The 19,559-nt window shown below is 46.8% G+C and overlaps 1 protein-coding gene across 2 annotated transcripts; it reads right to left on the reverse strand.

Annotated features, from left to right (window-relative positions):
• Positions 1–964: 964 nt before the first annotated feature.
• LOC307217945 (uncharacterized protein) lies at positions 965–10,131 on the reverse strand. Of its 2 annotated transcripts, XM_079980036.1 has the most exons (8): positions 9,672–10,131; positions 8,459–8,515; positions 7,438–7,584; positions 7,260–7,327; positions 6,088–6,115; positions 4,859–4,943; positions 4,075–4,154; positions 965–1,955 (listed from the first exon to the last, which is right to left on the reverse strand). In XM_079980036.1, exons 1-8 carry the CDS (start codon positions 9,783–9,785, stop codon positions 1,923–1,925), a joined length of 612 nt encoding a protein of 203 aa, XP_079836162.1. In that variant the 5' UTR covers positions 9,786–10,131; the 3' UTR covers positions 965–1,922. The 2 variants fall into 2 exon arrangements, with proteins under 2 accessions (XP_079836162.1, XP_079836163.1); XM_079980037.1 differs by lacking the exon at positions 8,459–8,515.
• Positions 10,132–19,559: the final 9,428 nt, after the last annotated feature.

Consider the following 19,559-nt stretch of genomic DNA (forward strand, 5'->3'; position numbering starts at 1 on the left):
GTTTTAGGTGCTTGGGAGTTTAGTATTTATCTGGCAGGCATTTGGGTCTGTCTCTCTACCAGAATACTAATTTGGGAAGTAATGGGAAGGTGTTGTTGTTGTTGTTTAGTCGTGTCCGACTCTTCGTGACCCCCCTGGACCAGAGCACGCCAGGCCCTCCTGTCTTCCACTGCCTCCTGCAGTTTGGTCAAAATCATGCTGGTAGCTTCGAGAACACTGTCCCATCATCTCGTCCTCTGTCGCCCCCTTCTCCTTGTGCCCTCCATCTTTCCCAGCATCAGGGTCTTTTCCAGGGAGTCTTCTCTTCTCATGAGGTGGCCAAAGTCTTGGAGCCTCAGCTTCAGGATCTGTCCTTCCAGTGAGCACTCAGGGCTGATTTCCTTCAGAATGGAGAGGTTTGATCTTCCTGCAGTCCATGGGACTCTCAAGAGTCTTCTCCAGCACCATCAAAAGCATCAATTCTTTGGCGATCAGCCTTCTTTATGGTCCTGCTCTCACTTCCATACATCACTACTGGGGAAGATACAGAAATGGGAAGATACAACCATACAAATGCAGGAGAAGCAAAGTGTTTACTAATGCTGAGGGCTTCATTGATGTAAACCTTAATGTAGTAGCAAAGCTGATGTTAGAGGTAACAGATTATTGTTAATTGTTGCTGTGCCCTTCATAATCACAGACGAAGAAGAAGATGAAGGAGAGGTGAGACAATAGCAGTAGCAGTAGACAATATATTTTGCTGGTGTTGTAAACAAAACCTGCCCATTTTCCCTTATTGGGGTACCCAAGAGCCCATATAGAGTCCTTAAGTAGGTTCCCTATTAGTAGGAGAAAATAACAGAGGCCAACCAGAGAATACTGAGAAGCAAAGCAGCTAGTGAGCCTGATCTTTATTGATCTGTTGCAACAGGGTCCTCACTCACCACATGCAGAAGGGAGAAGGAACCCAGAACAATGGTGCACACCCTGTAGCTCAAGACCACCCCCAAAACATCATACATACATCACAGAAGGAGGTGGTCTACAACAGAATTCCTGTCTGCCAGGATACCTGACAATGGTCACTGATTGCTTTACCTGGGCAGCCCAGCCATTCTTTTGTGATGGTAAATACTTTAATTCCCGAATTGAGGTCACAGGCTCACCCTATTCATACACAAAGACACCCTAAAGACAGGTAAGCAAAAGACAATGGAGAGGCTTTCCCATTTCCTTCCTCCTTGCAGAGAGAGATTTGAGGTCAATTTGGGAGAGTCAAAATAGTTTCAGGATTGTTCTCCTGTACTATTTCAGACCATAGCTGTTAATCTTTCCCTTTTTGGAAGGGAAATTCCCTTATTCCGAATAGGATTCCTCGCAAGAAAAGGGAAAAGTTGACAGCTATGTTTCAGACACATGGTTTACATACTTATGTATGTGTTTGCCTTGTAAATTTATGAGCATTTAATTTATATATTTGAGACCTTTAATTCTTATAACGCTGGGCAAGCACCTGCTAAGTGGTGGTTGGAGTACTGAAGGAGATCTGGAGACCTCCATGCTCATTTCATCCATTAAGAGGGATTGATACAATGGGAAATACAACTTTATTCGCACTGGACACTAACCACTTGAAAGCACTTTCAAGGAAGCTCCAGTCAAATCGATGGGTGCTGTTTCACCAAGAAGAGCATTCAGGACCCTGTGTGTGGCTCCCACCTTTGGGCACTGCCCATTGCCTCTTGCCACAACACAGACCTTTTAAGCAATTTAAATCCTAAGAGAGGCCTTAGCTACAGAAATCCTGGGCTTTCCAAATTTGGAGGCAGCACCATTTCCTGCTGCTGGTTGGTGCTACTGAAGGAAATGGCCCCAAATGGGACAGAAGTGGTGAGAGACGATTCTGGCTTCTTGGTTTTCAAGCAGGACTCCAGAGGACATCTTTACTTTGTGATTATAGAAACCAAGAGGAATTCCTATAGTGAAGAAAAAGAAAGAGTTCAAAATGTGCCCATCCGACTCCCGGAGTGTGATGTTTTCTCCCAATGCCAAAGACTTCTCTCCTCCAACTCTGCTTTTTGAGCCCTTCCCAGCAGGCTCCCACCCTCTGCCCCCTGACTCCTGGAGCCACAGGACCCTGCTAAGATCCCCTCCTTTTCCTTGCTGCCTCCGCAGCCTTTCCTTGCCCTCCTTCATGCCCCCCTGAGGCTTTTTCTCTGGGCTAGAGGGTGCTCTTGAATCCTGGCCATGCCTCTCCCTGGCCTGGGTAAGAGGGGGGAGGCGTGTCCAAACCTCTGGACTTCTGCATGGCTGAAAACTAGCTGACCGTGTAAAGTTAAGCGTCACAACCATGCCTAGAGCTTCTCCTGGTTCTGGCCCCATCCATCACCAATGGTATGTGCAACCCCCCTTCCCAGAAAGTTAGAGACAAGGGTTTGTGGTTTGCTGGCTGAGAAGAGTCCCTGTGACTCCACCGGAGTTGACGCTTGTTAAAGCAGACTGGGCACCTTTAAATGAAGACACTCAGCTCAGTGAAGCTCAGGGCCGGGCTGCCCATGAGGCAGATGGAAGCAGATGCCTCAGGCAGCAGAGTCCCACGGGGCAGGGTTGCTGCCAGCAGGGTTGCATGGAGACAACTTTCAGCAAGATCTCCATCCTGAAGGAGCATCTCCACCCCCATCGTTCTGCCCGGACACTGAGGTCCAGCGCCGAGGGCCTTCTGGCGGGTTCCCTCACTGCGAGAAGCCAAGTTACAGGGAACCAGGCAGAGGGCCTTCTCGGTGGTGGCGCCCGCCCTGTGGAATGCCCTCCCACCAGATGTCAAAGAGAAACACAACTACCAGACTTTTAGAAGACATCTGAAGGCAGCCCTGTTTAGGGAAGCTTTTAATGTTTAACAGACTAGTGTATTTTAATACTTTGTTGGAAGCCGCCCAGAGTGGCTGGGGAAGCCCAGCCAGATGGGCGGGGTATAAATAATAAATTATTATTATTATTATATTTAACAAAATCTCACTGTAAGCTGCCACCACAGCCATGCAACTCTGTTAGCAAGGCTTTGGGGGAGGGCATCAGTGGTGGTGGTGATTTTCCTGTTTCACCTCAGATGGCGAAGCAGGGCGGGCAGCCCCTGGGGAAGGTTTAGCTAGCAAGCCTGATGGAACTGCAACTCCTGGTTGCTGCTGAAACCTGGCCCCTTCTCCTACAGAGGTCTCCAGCCCCAGCTGTCCAAGGTGCCTTTGTCTTGGCCCCTGCAGAAGCCATTGCTTCAGGAGAATACCACCCCAAATCTCCCCCTCTCCCTCTTTCCATCAGCCCCTCTCCTGCTGCCTGTTGGCCTGGCTGTGGGTCCCCCCCCCCCCCCGCACACTTGCGCAACAATTCATCTCTTGCCGCCTGTTTGCCTTGCCATCAGAGCTTCTTACATAGAGCGCCTGCTCTGCTGAACTGCAGCAGGGAACTGCACTCTGAGACTTTGAGGAAAGTCCCCTGTGGCACTATTCCTATGAATATAAATTATATAAATTTTTATTTATACCCCGCCCTTCCCGGTTCAAAAACCGGGCTCAGGGTGGCTAACAACAGATTTAAAACACTTAATTGTAAAAGCAGCATAAAATACAGTATCAAAACATGAATAACAATAAAATTCAAAAATCAATTTAGGGGAAATAAGCATGAGATAATCCCCAGGGCTAGCTGGCTGAATTGGTCCTACTTGGGCCAGCGAGGAGACCAGGGGAGAATTAGCTGTGGGGTCTCAGAGTGGGTGATCTTCATAAAAAGGGGAGGGGGTAGGAAGAGAAGGGAAATAAAAAATCAGGCTGAATTCAAATTAAAGGCCAGGCGGAATAGCTCTGTCTTACAGGCCCTGCGGAAGGAAGTTAAATCCTGCAGGGCCCTGGTCTCCTGGGACAGAGCATTCCACCAGGTCGGAGCCATCACTGAGAAGGCCCTGTCCCTGGTGGAGGATAGTCTGACTTCCTTAGGGCCCGGGGCCTCTAAACTATGGTTATTCCTGCCCCTTAAGACCCTCCAGGGCTGCATTGGTCAAAGCCTGCATCCTGAACCATGGACTAAATGTCAAAGGCTCACATCATAGGATGTATCTTCCATCTTCATCACTTCACCAATGTCTGGAACCAGAGGCAAGGGGAGCTCCTGCTGCAGGTAATCTGGAGAGAAGAAACACAACATGCACCAATTTGGGTCAACAGAAGGCATTCTGGTTCATGTCACTAGGCCAGATTGAGGGGGGGGGGAAGTACCACGTTCCTCTCTCCTTGACATTAGGGCTTCTAGGTAAAGGTAAAGGTACCCCTGACCATTAGGTCCAGTCACAGATTCTGGGGTTGCAGCGCTCATCTCGCTCTATAGGCCGAGGGAGCCGGCTTTTGTCCACAGACAGCTTCCGGGTCATGTGGCCAGCATGACTAAGCCGCTTCTCGTGAACCAGAGCAGCGCACGGAAATGCCGTTTACCTTCCCACCGGAGCGGTACCTATTTATCTACTTGCACTTTGATGTGCTTTCGATCTGCTAGGTTGGCAGGAGCAGGGACCAAACAACGGGAGCTCACCCCGTCGCGGGGATTCGAACCACCGACCTTCCGATCAGCAAGCCCTGGGCTCAGTGGTTTAGACTACAGCACCATCCATGTCCCTTAGGGCTTCTACACAGCCACAAAGGGATGCTCCTCCAGAGAGCCTTTCTGAACTAAGTGGAGATCAGCTGAAGGCTTCAGTTCAGCCATCGGTGCTACCCAACAAGCAAGCTTTGTGGTTTGAGGCTGAAGCGATGGCTTGGAAGGAAACCTCAAAGGTGATCAAGGCTGCGACTGTACCTGAGTCAGCGTCACCTCGGTACCCCACAACTCTTACCCAACATTGGAAAAGGACTCTCTTTGTTCAGCACCTTCTCCAGCATTACCACAGCGTCGTAGGCACCTCCGTAGAGCTCGGCCCTCTAGAAGAAGAGATGCGATCAGCAATGCAAGGAAACAGCATGGAAAGGGAGGCATCTCATGCCCAGGTCCAACAGCACCATAAACCATGTGGCTTCAACGGAGTCAGCATGAAGAGCCATCTCAAGGCACTTCGCTCCAGAGATGGACAATCCTTTTGACACCTCCCTCCTTCCCATTAATCAGTTGTGGTGCCTTCCCCTCCTGCAAAAGTAGCCATACCTGTTTTTATCCCAGATGCGTTTGCCACCCTGAGCTCTTTGGGAGGAGTGGAGGGATATAAATTTAACAAATAAACACACAATTTAACAAATAAGTAAATGTACTGTAGCTAGGGAGAACATTCCTGTTATGTACTGAGTTGAATAGGATCCAAAATGCAGCAGTCTGATTGGTCCTAGAACAATAGGATTCAGAATGCAGCACTCTGATTGGCCCTAGAGCAATAGGATCCAGAATGCAGCAGTCTGATTGGTCCTAGAACAATAGGATTCAGAATGCGGTAGATTGGTCCTAGAACAATAGGATTCAAAATGCAGCACTCTGATTGGCCCTAGAGCAATAGGATCCAGAATGCAGCAGTCAAATTGGTCCGCAGGAGCCACCTAATCCAACTCCAGGTAGAAGTGAATCCACAACCTGATTGGCCTACCAGAGAATCCCAGAATTAGCCAATCACGTGGGGCCCATTGTGTAAATAATGTATATAAAGCAGACATTTCGGGGGAACTTCCATTCCTCACTACTATGAGCTGAATCAAGAGCATGAAATCCACACTCGAGTCCGAGTATATTTCAATTCCTTTGAGCTAGGCCAGGAGCAGCCATGGCACTGGGCCCAGAACATAACTGGAAGCCACTGCAAATCCTGACATCACCCACGAACAAATCCTTAGACTGAACAAAAGCAGGGCCAGTGGGTGGAAAGAGCAGACAAGTCAGTCTCTGAAGTCCTGAGTTCCAATCCCTGCTTGGCCATGAATTGGCTGAGTGTCTTGGGCAAGACACTTAGAAGCTTTTAAGCACAATCATGGCCTTTGCCGTGATTTTCTGATGAGGGACTGTGAGGAAGGTCAAGCAAAGAAGAGCTAAATAAATGAATCTTGCTATATGACAGAATGTCTTAGAATAGGTGGAAGAGCTTACGTTTTTGCCTTCCATGTCCAGAAATCCACTGCGAGGAAAAAGGAAATACTTGTTAGAAGTGGCTTAGCACAAGATCCCCGTCAACTGCATTGCGCGTGATTCCCTCCCGAATCTGAAGCTTCCCCTCAAGGGTCAAAAATCCATATCTATTAATTAATTACATTTGTATACCACCCTTCATCCGAAGATCCCAGGGTGGTTCACAACAGAAAATAAACCTGAGCTTGGACTCTTAGCAACAACTATCTTCCGGTGCCCATCTGACCCCACCAGTCTGCACTGTGCCCTGCAAAACGTGACCTATATCCTGGTTGCCCCAATATAGGAGAGCAGGACATGGGGCAGAGCTGCTCCCACCACTAGGCATGGTGAGGCGAGTGCCTTGGGTGGTCCATCCTGGGAGGCGGTGGGGTCCCTCGGCTCTTCCTCCTGAGGCCCCTGACCAGAGTCTTCTGTTGCAGAAGAGAGTCGTGTGCTGTGCCCCCTTGCTCTCCACTTTTCTAACAACCCTTCAAGACCTTGAATTATTACACTTCATTATTATTCCCATCTATGGATGAAAACCGTCATCTCCAACTACTCGTAACCTTTGGCTTCTGCCACTTGACTCACGTGAGCAAAGCGCCCCATTTTAATTGGGGCTTCTGTCTTTATGTTCAATCTTAACTGATTTTATTTGAGATTTCAGAAGAAGTAATCTTACGGCACACTGCTTAGAAACGACGATGTTAAGCAGTATATTGTACTGTTTTGACTAGCTTGCTTTATTGTTTTGATGGAATTGTTGTAGTGTGTACTTCAGTTAAGTGTGCTTTCTGGTTGCTTTTGTACTTGCAAATCACATAGAAGCCATCCTGGTAATTAATTGGTATATAAATTAAACCAGTGATTCCCAGCCTTGGGCCTCCAGCTGTTTTTGGACTACAACTCCCATCATCCCTAGCTAGCAAGACCAGTGGTCAGGGATGATGGTAATTGTAGTTCAAAAACAGCTGGAGGCCCAAGGTTGGGAAACACTGAATTAAACAACAACAACAACAACAACAACAACAACAACAGTATCTACTGGCATGCAACCTTTTGCTTCTATCATCCTGCACATGTAAGCAAGAAGTTCTATCAAGTACGTCAAAAGGCAATGACGCTGAATAGGGCATTAGGGTGTTTGTTACCTGTCTAGAGTTAACGAGAGCTTCAGCTTGTTGTCTGTAATAAAAATATCAGCTGGTAAACAGTAAGCCTGCCATGAAAGAGAGAGAGAAAACAAGAGAAGGTCCATTCAGTGGAGGGAGATGGTGCTGATGGACCAAGAATGTTCTGCTCCAGAAGACTCCCCAGACTGGAACTCACATCGGTCAGAGTCCAAACGGCGACCTCCATTTCCTTGGTATGGAACACCTCCATCTTTAATGGATGGATCACATAAAAATCACCATAGGCCCCATGGAATTTAGGTGGCCCACGAGCCGTTACGTTCACCAGGTATTCGTTCAGCTCCTGCAGAGACGCAGTTTAAATGGAAATATAAATGACTCTTTATTTTTTTGAAATTTATTTATTTGGTTTTTCAGATTGAAATTTTAGAACCACATAGCCAACATTCAACATTAAAAACTAGATTCCAAGGAATCTCTTGGACTTCCCTCCTCCCTTTTGTGGGTCCGACTGTTAATTATTTCCTCCTGCATATATAATAATCCAGATCTTTTTATATCTCCATTGCACCCAACATTCATCATTAAACTACAAGTGGTATTCCAATCCTGCTAACGATTTTAGCTGTTTACAATGGTCTTTAAGATAAGTTATAAATTGATGGATTATGCTGAAATGGCTAAAATGACTGGAAGAATCAGAAATCAGGAAGACGAAAAGTTTAATAAGGACTGGGGGAAATTTAAATCACTCTTTACTGGAAGAGCGCTCTCTGGCTACCTGTTTGTAATGTTCTCGCATTTCCTAATGCAGAGATGGCAACTTCCATTTGTTGAATCTGTTTTGTAACAAGAGTGAGCAGTTGTCCCCGTGCACCCCAAGATCCTCATCATCCGTTACAGACTGGTATCATACCTAAACACTTTTGACCTTTAGCTCGAAAAATTATAAATTACCTCCTTTGGTCTTCCAGGTTGCTGTTTTTCCATCTTACCTGTCTTCGTGTTGCCTGGTTGCTTTGATTTGTTTGTGGGAGCATCAAGAGGGAGTCCCAAGACTAAGTTCACAAGATTTCTTATGCCTGTTTTTGTTTCTTATTATGCATTTCTCGTTTATATGAGAAAGCTTCATTAAAAATCATTTTAAACAAGACAAAGAAATTTCAGAAGGGAAAACCATGTTTAAAAGCTGAGCTGTACTAATGCAATGTACTCACCTCATAAGAGATGTGCCCTGGAAGCGCAGGCAAAACACTTTCCAACAGGCAATTGCCCTGGGAGATGTACATGGAATGAGAAATGAATGGAGAAGGTCAGAGAAGAGAAGTGGACTTTCATTCTTCACCATTCTGCTGACTGTCCTCCCCCTCAACTAAACTAATCTCCATTTGGCTGAGCCACGCTTTGGCCTTATTATCTTGTGAGCTAATTTGCTATTTAAAACTTCCTCTGAAAACAAGACCATCCATTTGTTGGATTAGTGTTAGAATTAGAAGAAATTCAACGCCATTTTAAGCAGTTCTGAGTGAGGAGGAGATGCAAAGTGTATTTAAGTCTTGCATGGGCCCAGAGTTTGCCCTACAGCAGGGGTGTCTGCAGTCAACAATTTTTGCTCACCCCCCCCCCAAAAAAGCTCAACAACTCTGGTCAATCCAATGGGTAGATCACTGCCAGTTTATCTATAGTCAGCGGCGTAGCGTGGGTTGTCAGCACCCAGGGCAAGGCAAGTAATTTGCGCCCCCTAACCTGGGACAAGGCAAGTAATTTGCGCCCCTAACCCCTAACCTGCCACCGCTGCCAGCTTCTTCTTGCTGCTGCCTGGGCTGCTGCCATGGGGCTCTGCTACAGCCTGTGCCCGAGGCTCTTCGGCGACTCCGGAGGCGGCGAGCGCCCCCCCCCCAGATGTTGCGCCTGGTGCGGCTGGCCCCCCCTGCACCCCCACGCTACGCCACTGTCTATAGTGGAAGTAGATCGCTGTCTAAGGGACGCGGGTGGCGCTGTGGGTTAAACCACAGAGCCTAGGGCTTGCCAATCAGAAGGTCGGCGGTTCGGATCCCTGCGGTGAGCTCCCATTGCTCAGTCTCTGCTCCTGCCAACCTAGCAGTTCGAAAGCACATCAAAGTGCAAGTAGATAAATAGGTACCACTCCGGCGGGAAGGTAAACTGCGTTTCCGTGCACTGCTCTGGTTCGCCAGAAGCAGCTTAGTCATGCTGGCCACATGACCTGGAAGCTGTACGCCAGATCCCTCGGCCAGTAAAGTGAGATGAGCACCACAACCCCAGAGTCGGCCACGACTGGACCTAATGGTCAGGGGTCCCTTTACCTTTACCTTTTAGATCGCTGTCTTTTGGAAATTGGACATGCCTACCCTACAGGGCCAAGGGCAGTGGAAGGAACCAGATGCAGCTACAGCAGACAACGTTACTCACCATACTGTGATCTTTGTCAACTATGAAAGGCTCAAAGGGGTATAAGAGCTGGTTAAAGTTCTGCTCCAGCTGGTTTTTTGTCATGGCAACGTCCGCAACAGCTCCATCTTGCATTGCGGGAAGAGACTTCAAGAGGTCAGCAATCCTGTCTTCTGCTCTGCCGTCTGCTTCTCCTTCTCCTGCAGAGAGCTGGAAACAGCAGCCACAGGAGTTGTGTGTTTCTCATGCGTCTCTTGAACACCAGTAATGTCTTCAAACGGCCCTTTCCCTGTTACTTATAGCACTGTTGATGCCCCGGCTAGAGCCACCATGCTTCCATAAGAAAACCAGAAGAGCTTGCTGGATCAGACCAACGGCCCACCTAGCCCCCAACCTCTTCTTCTCACATTGGCCAATGAGATGCCTGTTTTAAGCCCCAAATCAAGAGATGACCCAACCACACTTGTAATCCCCAGAAACTGATATTTAGAGGTGGTTGATGCACCATGTTTGTTTGTGGCACTATGCATGACCTTGAATGTTGACATTATGACAGACCTTCACAAAGTTATGAACAGGAGGTGTCTACAAGAGATGGTGGCCTCCAGGGAAGGCATACCATAAGGGTACGCTCTCAGGATTTGCACCAAAAAATATCTATAATTCCCCCCATTTCCACAAAAGTGGATGAAATCCACCAGCATAGGAGGCAGTCCAAAGTTGATTAAGCCTGCCAAATTGTAGACAGGTTCCTCCAGGGGGTTACAGCAGGGCTTCTTTAAATTTTGATTTTCTTCAAGAGAAACTTTCCTTTCCTGCCAGAATTGGATGTACAGTGGTACCTCTAGTTACGAACTTAATTCGTTCCTGGAGGTCTGTCCTTAACCTGAAACTGCTTAACTCTTTCGCTAATGGGGCCTCTTGCTGTAGCTGCGCTGCAGGCACATGATTTCCGTTCTCATCCTGAGGCAAAGTTCTCAACTCGAGGTAACTCTTCCAGGTTAGTGGAGTTTGTAACCTGAAGTGCTTGTAACCTGAGATGTTTGGAACTCGAGGTACCACTGGCATTTGTAGGTTAGGCCACCCCACCAGAGGGGGACAAAGCCTGATGCTCTACGATACTATAAACTTCCTTGAGCAACTTGTTCTGATACCCAGTGGCTCCTGGGACATTGCCCCAAATCTTTACATCTATGGTCTCATAAAGAAGATTGCTGTCTGGTGCTGAACTGATACAGTCCTCCTTCTAATTAATACAGTGGTTCTCAACCTGTGGGTCCCCAGATGTTGTTGGACTACAACTCCCATCATCCCTGAGCTCTGTCCTTGCTAGCTAGGGGTGATGGGAGTTGTAGTTCAACAACATCTGGGACCCACAGGTTGAGAAAGGCTGTAACAGCTAACACAAATCTAACAAATCCCATGAACGGTTGCCAGTGCTTTGAGCTACTAGGTCCCCTTGTTGATCTCTTTCTGGACAAGCAGGATCCCCTGTAGGCAAATGTTTGGTACTTACGCCCAGCTTGAGGATGAGAACATCGTCTTGTATCTGGAAGCTCTGGAGAGAATACTGGATCCCGGCAGGTGACAAGTCAACTGCACAAAAGGCAAAAATGAGATAAGGAGAAAGGGCTTTATTGTTGTGGGTTCAGGACTCCTGGAAGGTGTCTCCCTTGAGCACACTGCTCTCCTGGTCTTGAGGAGACCTGGGAGGTCAGGGTTCAAATCCCTGCTTGGCCGTAAGCTCACTGGCTGACCTTGGGCCCGTCACCATCTCTGAACCTATCCTACCTTGCAGGTTGTTGCAGGGATTAAATGAGGAGGCGGAGAACTATGCATGCCAGCTTGTGCTCCTTGGATTAAAAGGAGGAATATAAATGCAACAAATAAGAAACTAAAACAATAAATATAAAAGCACACACCCTTTTGATACATTTTCCAGTGTTGGCTTTTCTGAAATCTACAATAATGGAATGGAATGTGGATAAATTAGGGGGGGGGGGGATGTTTCATTTGTTTTTCTTCAACCAAACAACCATGAGGCGGATTTCCCTGAATTTTTTTTTGCAGATGCCCATTGTGAGAAACACCCCAGCATGAATCCCCATTTTATTTTGTTTTGTTTCAATTTATCACTTTCAGTTTTGCAGATTGGACATTTAACCAAATGCAGACCATGCATTTACCACCAACTTCCCTTCCTTCCTGGTTCATTTTATTAGCCTTCTAACGCTGCAACTTCTAGTATGGGGCCTGCGAGGTGGAGCCGAGGAACAGCCACTCCACGCTTCTCTGTTCTGGAAGAAAAAGTGTTGAGGGAGAAAGGAAGGGACTCACCCAGGTCCTGGAGGCTCAGCAGGAAACCATCAGAGTCAGAAAGGGACAACCTCAAGAGGTCGCAGGCCTGCAAGACAAATGCCGCAGAGCAAGGGGAGGCTGCTGTCATAGGAGCTGCAGTCCATTGGGGTGGTTTGGGTGGTCTTTGCAATTAGCAGGGCAATTAGTGCCTGCTAACGAGTCATGATGTGGCAGTGGCCCAAAGGGCCACAATAAATGTGATAATGTGTACCCCTGTAAATCTTTGAGGGTGCTTCTAATAGAGAAGTTATGGTAGCCTTTCTACTTTATGAAACTGATGATTTTGCAAGTCGCCGCCCACCCACTGGGGCAGAAATACAACTAATATGTGAATCACAAAGATACACATAAGTTGCTACATGGTGCAAATGGCTACACGTAACACAGGTCCACAACATGCACACTAACACAATGTAACAGAACACAGTGGGAATCACTGGCAGAAATTGCCAGTGCTTATTGCGCACGTGTATTAAACATGAAATGAGGTAATGATGTATAGGATTGGTGGAAATTGAAATGCTTTGTTTGAAATTTTATAAATACCGCTGCCTGGACCACTGGACAGGATTGCAGTTTTGCAACACGATCCGACTGCAACCTATTGTTTTGCAATAAACAATGCTGGATTCCTAACTCCTCATGTTTCTGAGTTTTATTGGCGTAAAGTCAGGAAATACGCTATTTTCTGGCTTACAACAATGAGACTCCTTCACACCAGAGCTGCCAGATTTCCTCATCTCTGTTTGTGCTCCATGTGTGCCAGTCCTTGTGCCACAAGGAGTTGCACCAACTCAGGATCTTCTGAGCCAATACTTCAAATATAGGTAAAGGACCCCTGGATGGTTAAGTCCAGTCAAAGGTGACTATGGGGTTGCAGTGCTCATTTCGCTTTCAGGCCGAGGGAGCCAGCGTTTGTCCACAGGCAGCTTTCCGAGTCATGTGGCCAGCAGGACTAAACTGCTTCTGGCACAACAGGACACCGTGATGGAAACCAGAGCGTGCAGAAACACCGTTTACCTTCCTGCCACAGTGGTACCTATTTATCTACTTGCACTGGCATGCTTTCGAACTGCTTGGTTGGCAGAAACTGGGGCAGAGCAACAGGAGCTCACCCCGTTCTGTGGATTTGAACCACCAATCTTCTGATCGGCAAGCCCAAGAGGCTCAGTGGTTTAGACCACAGCGCCACCCGCATCCCATACTTCAAATACAATGCCACCCAAGAATACTCTAGGTAAGACCTACATTTGCATCCAAAACAGGAACTAGATTTTGATCCAGGGACTTTTTCACCATCGGTGTGACGCCTTCCTTCAATGCTTTGACAGTTCTGAAGGGAAATAAAGGCAGTAGCAAAAATGAGAAAAGTTGGGAGAAGATCGAGTTCCTCTTTGACCAGGTCTTTGACTGATTAACATCCAATGCCTTTTTAAAAATGAGTTGGGAGCGGGTTGTTGGGTTATTGCTTTTGTTTCTATTTTGAATGTGTATTTCGTGTATAAGGAAACGATGCCTTATGAAGAACGGCTAAGGGAGCTGGGCATGTTTAGCCTGGAGAAGAGGAGGTTAAGGGGTGATATGATAGCCATGTTCAAATATATAAAAGGATGTCACATAGAGGAGGGAGAAAGGTTGTTTTCTGCTGCTCCAGAGAAGCGGACACGGAGCAGTGGCTCCAAACTACAAGAAAGAAGATTCCACCTAAACATTAGGAAGAACTTCCTGACAGTAAGAGCTGTTTGACAGTGGAATTTGCTGCCAAGGAGTGTGGTGGAGTCTCCTTCTTTGGAGGTCTTTAAGCAGAGGCTTGACAACCATATGTCAGGAGTGCTCTGATGGTGTTTCCTGCGATGGCCCTTGTGGTCTCTTCCAACTCTATGATTCTATAATTCTATGATTCTATGATTCTATGATTCTATGATTCTATGTGTTTCTATATTGTGATTTTATCTTGTGAACTGCCCTGAGACCTGCGGTGATAGAGCAGTATGTAAATAAAAATAAATGGTAATAGAGCAGTTGTCTGCAAATCAAATGAACAGGACCAGTCAATCCAAGCAGAAGGGCCAAGAGAAAGATTCAAGAGAAACAATGTAGTCTGAGGGTGAAATGCAATGAGCGACATGGGGGGGGGGGGCGACGACGACAAATTGCCTTTTGTGAGTTCTTAGGATGGGCCTGTTGTCTTTGTCTACGGAGTTTTCTTGGTAGGGATACTGGAGTGGCTTGCCAGGTGCTTTTGAATTGTGGTGCTGGAGGAGACTCTTGAGAGTCCCATGGGCTGCAAGAAGATCAAACCTCTCCATTCTGAAGGAAATCAGCCCTGAGTGCTCACTGGAAGGACAGATCTTGAAGCTGAGACTCCAAGACTTTGGCCACCGCATGAGAAGAGAAGACTCCCTGGAAAAGCCCCTGATGTTGGGAAAGATGGAGGGCACAAGGAGAAGGGGACGACAGAGGACGAGATGGTTGGACAGTGTTCTCGAAGCTACCAGCATGAGTTTGGCCAAACTGCAGGAGGCAGTGGAAGACAGGAGTGCCTGGTGTGCTCTGGTCCATGGGGTCACGAAGAGTCGGACACACTAAACGACTCAACAACAACAAAGATGGGTCTGAGGCTACAGCTTAAAAGCATAATGTGGGTTTGGGACTCTGCAATTATATAATTCTGTTATTCTAGATATTATTCTCAGTGGCAGCAAGTATTAGCAAGTATTTAGGGGTTTGAGCTGTTGGAGTCATTCTGCATCCAGTCATGACAGTGGAACTCAGGGCTGGATTTAGGTTTGATGAAGCCCTAAGCCGCTGAAGGCAATGGGGCCCTTTATATGTCCAGCTGTCCTTTGTCAGCAACAAATTGTCACTGTTTTTAGGGAGCAGGCTAGCAGGCGGGGCCCATTACTTACATTATAGGAGCCGACACAACACAAAACACTGTTGCTATATGTAGGTTTTATTTGTTTTCTATCTTATATTTTTGAAATGTACATCCAGGTGTTTTTCCCTTTATTTTTTGGGGGGCCCCGAGAGCGTGGGGCCCTAAGCTGTAGCTTGTTTAAAGGTAAAGATACCCCTGACTATTAGGTCTAGTCGTGGCCGACTCTGGGGTTGTGGCGCTCATCTTGCTCTAAAGGCTGAGGGAGCCGGCGTACAGCTTCCAGGTCATGTGGCCTGCAGGACTAAGCCGCTTCTGGCGAACCAGAGCAGCGCACGGAAACGCCGTTTACCTCCCCGCTGGAGTGGTACCTATTTATCTACTTGCACTTTGACGTGCTTTCGAACTTCTAGGTTGGCAGGAGCAGGGACCGAGCAACGGAAGCTCACCCCGTCGTGGGGATTCGAACCGCCGACCTTCTGATCGGCAAGTCCTAGCCTCTGTTGTTTAATCCACAGCGCCACCCGTGTCCCAAGCTATAGCTTGTTTAGTTTATATGTAAATCTGGCACTGGTTGAACTGGTTGCAATAGCCCTCCCTTTCCCATGGGAAATTGGGTAGGATTTACTAGCAAGGTTATGCCATACCCAGGAAAACCTCACCAGAGTGCAGATTCAAGCCACCTTGAGACATAATGTTTGCAGACTAACCCTTCAGCGAAATACCTGGAGAGGACTCCTGTTTCGTGCCTTTACCTGCCATGCTGTGTCCCAAGTGACCAATTTGTCTGTCTCCCTCCTTTCCCTGCCCCAGAAGCTGGAGCATGCTCTCAAACGGATATTTACTTGTACCAGGTTTTGATGTGCGATATCCCAGCACAGGAGTGGCAGCTCTGGAGGCGGAATCCATCGCTGCTTCCATTAGCAACAGCGGAGAAGTTCTTTGTCACTTGAATCTCAACGTCTTTGCTGAAGGCATCCGGGGAAGAAGAAGAAGAGTTTGGATTTGATATCCCGCTTTATCACTACCCGAAGGAGTCTCAAAGCGGCTAACATTCTCCTTTCCCTTCCTCCCACACAACAGACACTCTGTGAGGTGAGTGGGGCTGAGAGACTTCAGAGAAGTGTGACTGGCCCAAGGTCACCCAGCAGCTGCATGTGGAGGAGCGAAGACGCGAACCCGGTTCCCCAGATTACGAGTCTATCGCTCTTAACCACTACACCACACTGGCCTCACTGGTTCCTTTTCACACTGGAAAAGGAAAGAAATATTTTATCGCAACTTGGAGACTCAGAGTAATAATAGTTTTACCCTCGCAGAAGCCTGGTGAACATAGCCTGGGAGAGAAAATGTAGGAATGTAGGAATCATAGAACTGAGAAGGAAACCCAAGGGTCCTGTGATCCAACACTGTAATGCAGTGACAGCATCCCTGATGGATGGCTGTCCATCATCTTGAACTTCAGGGCCAATTAGCGTTTTGAACTTGGCTTTCCCAACCCAAGCCCACCACTCCAAGAGTCTGGGCCAAAAGGCACTCTTTCCTTGAAGCTGGCAATAATGTTCCACTCAATAATAGTAGTAGTAATAATAATAATAATAATAATAATAATAATAATTTATACCCTGCCCATCTGGCTGGGTTTCTCCAGCCACTCTGGGCGAATCCCAACAGAATTAAAAGCACAACATCACGTTTGTCTTGGTTTTCCATTGATTTTAGTCTGCAGCTTTGGAGGTTTCCATCCAAATGGCACAGAATCTCGCTTGCTTTTTATATATTATATTTCTCATTTATTGTACTTAGTTCATTAGATCAGGGCAAGATAGGCAACCCAGTAAAGCAGAGGTGTGTGTGGGTGTGTGTGTATTCAAGACAAAAATCTTACAAAAGGTGAGAATGCTTGATTATTATTTTTCTAAATTAGTGATTTTAAAAACTTTTTTGAATGTTCAAATCAAATTCCAATAGAATGTTACTATAAACCAAAAGACAACCTTGCATTAATCATTTTGCATAAGACACCAGTTGGGACTTATCACTGGTGAAGTAGCACAATGTAATATCCTTGAGGCTGTTTCCCAAAATGAAGATGCTAACAAGGAACTCACTATTCAAAGTAGATCCCGAATTGCACGCTGAGATGGATGTTGAAGGAATCATTGGATCGCATGGCTATTTCGACAGCTGGGAGATACGGGGTCTCCACCTTCAGCCTGCAAAGAGAACAAATTCAGATAGGGGCCCAGTCTATGTGAGGAGCGCCAAGTGGGAAGGCGCCTGAAACTTCGAGTTTTACCTGCCTTCTGCCCCAAGGATAAAAGCGCAATCCACTGGGACATTTTCTTGGAGAAGGCCTTTTAAACTGAATGGGAGCCACATATAATATTGTTGTAGGTTTGGGGCTCTGTCTGGATGGTGCCCTGAGTTCTTCCAATTCTTGGGGCCCTGGACCCAGTGAGACTTAGAATCTAATAGAGGACTCTGTGGCTGAATGGGTCAGGCAATTTTCTGTGTAAGACAATGGCCTTACCTGGGCCCCATGAGCATCCCCAAAGAATGAGCCAAGCTGCAAGAGCTGCTGCGAAGTGATGGGGCTCTCCAGGCTAATGGGTGGGCATTCCCCACACTCACCTAGCTGCTAGGTAGGAGAAGGATTTTGGGGTGTGAGCTGAGCAGGAAGCAGGCTGGAAGCTGGAGACACAGAGACCAGCTTGCTCTGTGCTGGCTCCAAAGCTATGACTAAGGGAAAAGTAAGATTTGTTGGGCTGTCAGTGCTGTGAACCCCTCCCTCCTATGCTCAGGGTGTATATATGTGTAAATAAGACCAAATCATCCTAAAGACACCGCAGTCTGCTGACCTTCATCCCAAGGAAACAGGACCTGGGTAAGAGCCTGCCAGCGGCGTAGCGTGGGTTGTTAGCACCCGGGGCAAGGCAAGTAATTTGCACCCCCTAACCCGGGGCAAGGCAAGTAATTTGCGCCCCTAACCCCTAACCTGCCACCGCTGCCAGCTTCTTCTTGCTGCTGCCTGGGCTGGTCGGGTGTGGTTCTCTCCCGCGCTCAGCGCTGCGCTGGGCGGCCGCTGCACTGTCCCTCCCCCAGATAGTCCCTCCCTCGCTCTCTCTCCGCTCCGCAACGCAACGCACGCCTGGCACCCTCCCCCTCCACAGTGGGTGGCGACCCAGCAGCTCGGATCAGATTCGCACAGCCAGCACTGTGAGAGAGAGAGAGTGAGTGAGCCAGGTAGGGGCAGAGAGCTGCGAGTGCGCGGTCCTGGAGGTTCTGCTAAACATGATTAGGGGGGATCAGCTGGTAAAAGGGATTCAGGTCGGAGCCAGACACTACAAATTGAAGGCCTTTGCAGATGACTTAGTATTGACCTTGCAAGAGCCAGACACTAGTACCAAAAGAGCTCTAGAATTAATTCAAGTATTTGGCCAGGTCGCAGGATTTAAGTTGAACAAACAAAAAACCAAGGTACTGGAAAAAAACTTAACAAATGCTGAAAGAGAAAGATTCCAAGAGGAAACTGGGTTAGTGGTGGCAAAGGGTGTAAAATACCTGGGGATTAACATGACATCAAAGAATGTAAACTTATTTAAAGATAACTATGATAAGTGCTGGACTGAGATAAAGAAAGATTTAGAAATATGGTCAAACCTGAAGCTTTCCTTGTTAGGTCGAATTGCAGTAATCAAAATGAATGTACTGCCTAGAATGTTGTTTCTGTTTCAGACATTACAAATTGTTGATAAACTGGACTGTTTCAAGAAGTGGCAGAAGGATATATCTAAATTTGTCTGGCAGGACAAAAAGCCCAGAATTAAGTTTAAGATACTTACCGATTCTAAAGAAAGAGGGGGGTTTGCCCTGCCGGACTTAAGACTCTACTATGAATCGGCAGCTTTCTGCTGGTTAAAAGATTGGCTACTTCTTGAAAACGCAGACATTCTAGATTTGGAAGGATTTGATAATAACTTTGGTTGGCATGCATATATCTGGTATGACAAGGTTAAAGTGTATAAGGGGTTTAAAAACCACATTGTCAGGAAAGCACTATATAATGTTTGGATACGATACAAAGATTTATTGGAAAGTAAAACTCCCAGGTGGCTCTCACCGATGGAGGCCAAGGAGGTAAAGAAACTTAATATGAGAACTAATTGGCCAAAATATTCTGAAATTTTAGAACAAGAAGGTGGTGAATTTAAATTACAAAGTTATGAGAAAATAAAGTCCAAGGTACGAGATTGGCTCCATTATTTTCAAATAATGGAGGCCTACAAACAAGACAGGAAAATTGGTTTCCAGGTGGAGAAATCGAAATTAGAAACAGAACTGTTAGAACCCAATACTAAGAATTTATCAAGAATGTATAACTTGCTGTTGAAGTGGAATACATTAGATGAGACAGTGAAGTCTGCTATGGTTAAATGGGCACAGAACATAGGTCATGACATTATGTTTGCTGACTGGGAGCAGTTATGGACCACAGGTATTAAATTTACGGCATGTAATGCCTTACGAGAAAGCATTATGAAAATGATTTACAGGTGGTACATGACCCCAGTCAAGCTTGCGAAGATTTATCATTTGCCCAATAACAAATGTTGGAAATGTAAAGAGACTGAAGGTACCCTTTTCCACCTTTGGTGGACCTGCCCAAAGAT

Source organism: Podarcis cretensis, assembly GCF_951804945.1.
Source record: "Podarcis cretensis genome assembly, chromosome: 6".
Lineage (NCBI taxonomy): Eukaryota > Metazoa > Chordata > Lepidosauria > Squamata > Lacertidae > Podarcis > Podarcis cretensis.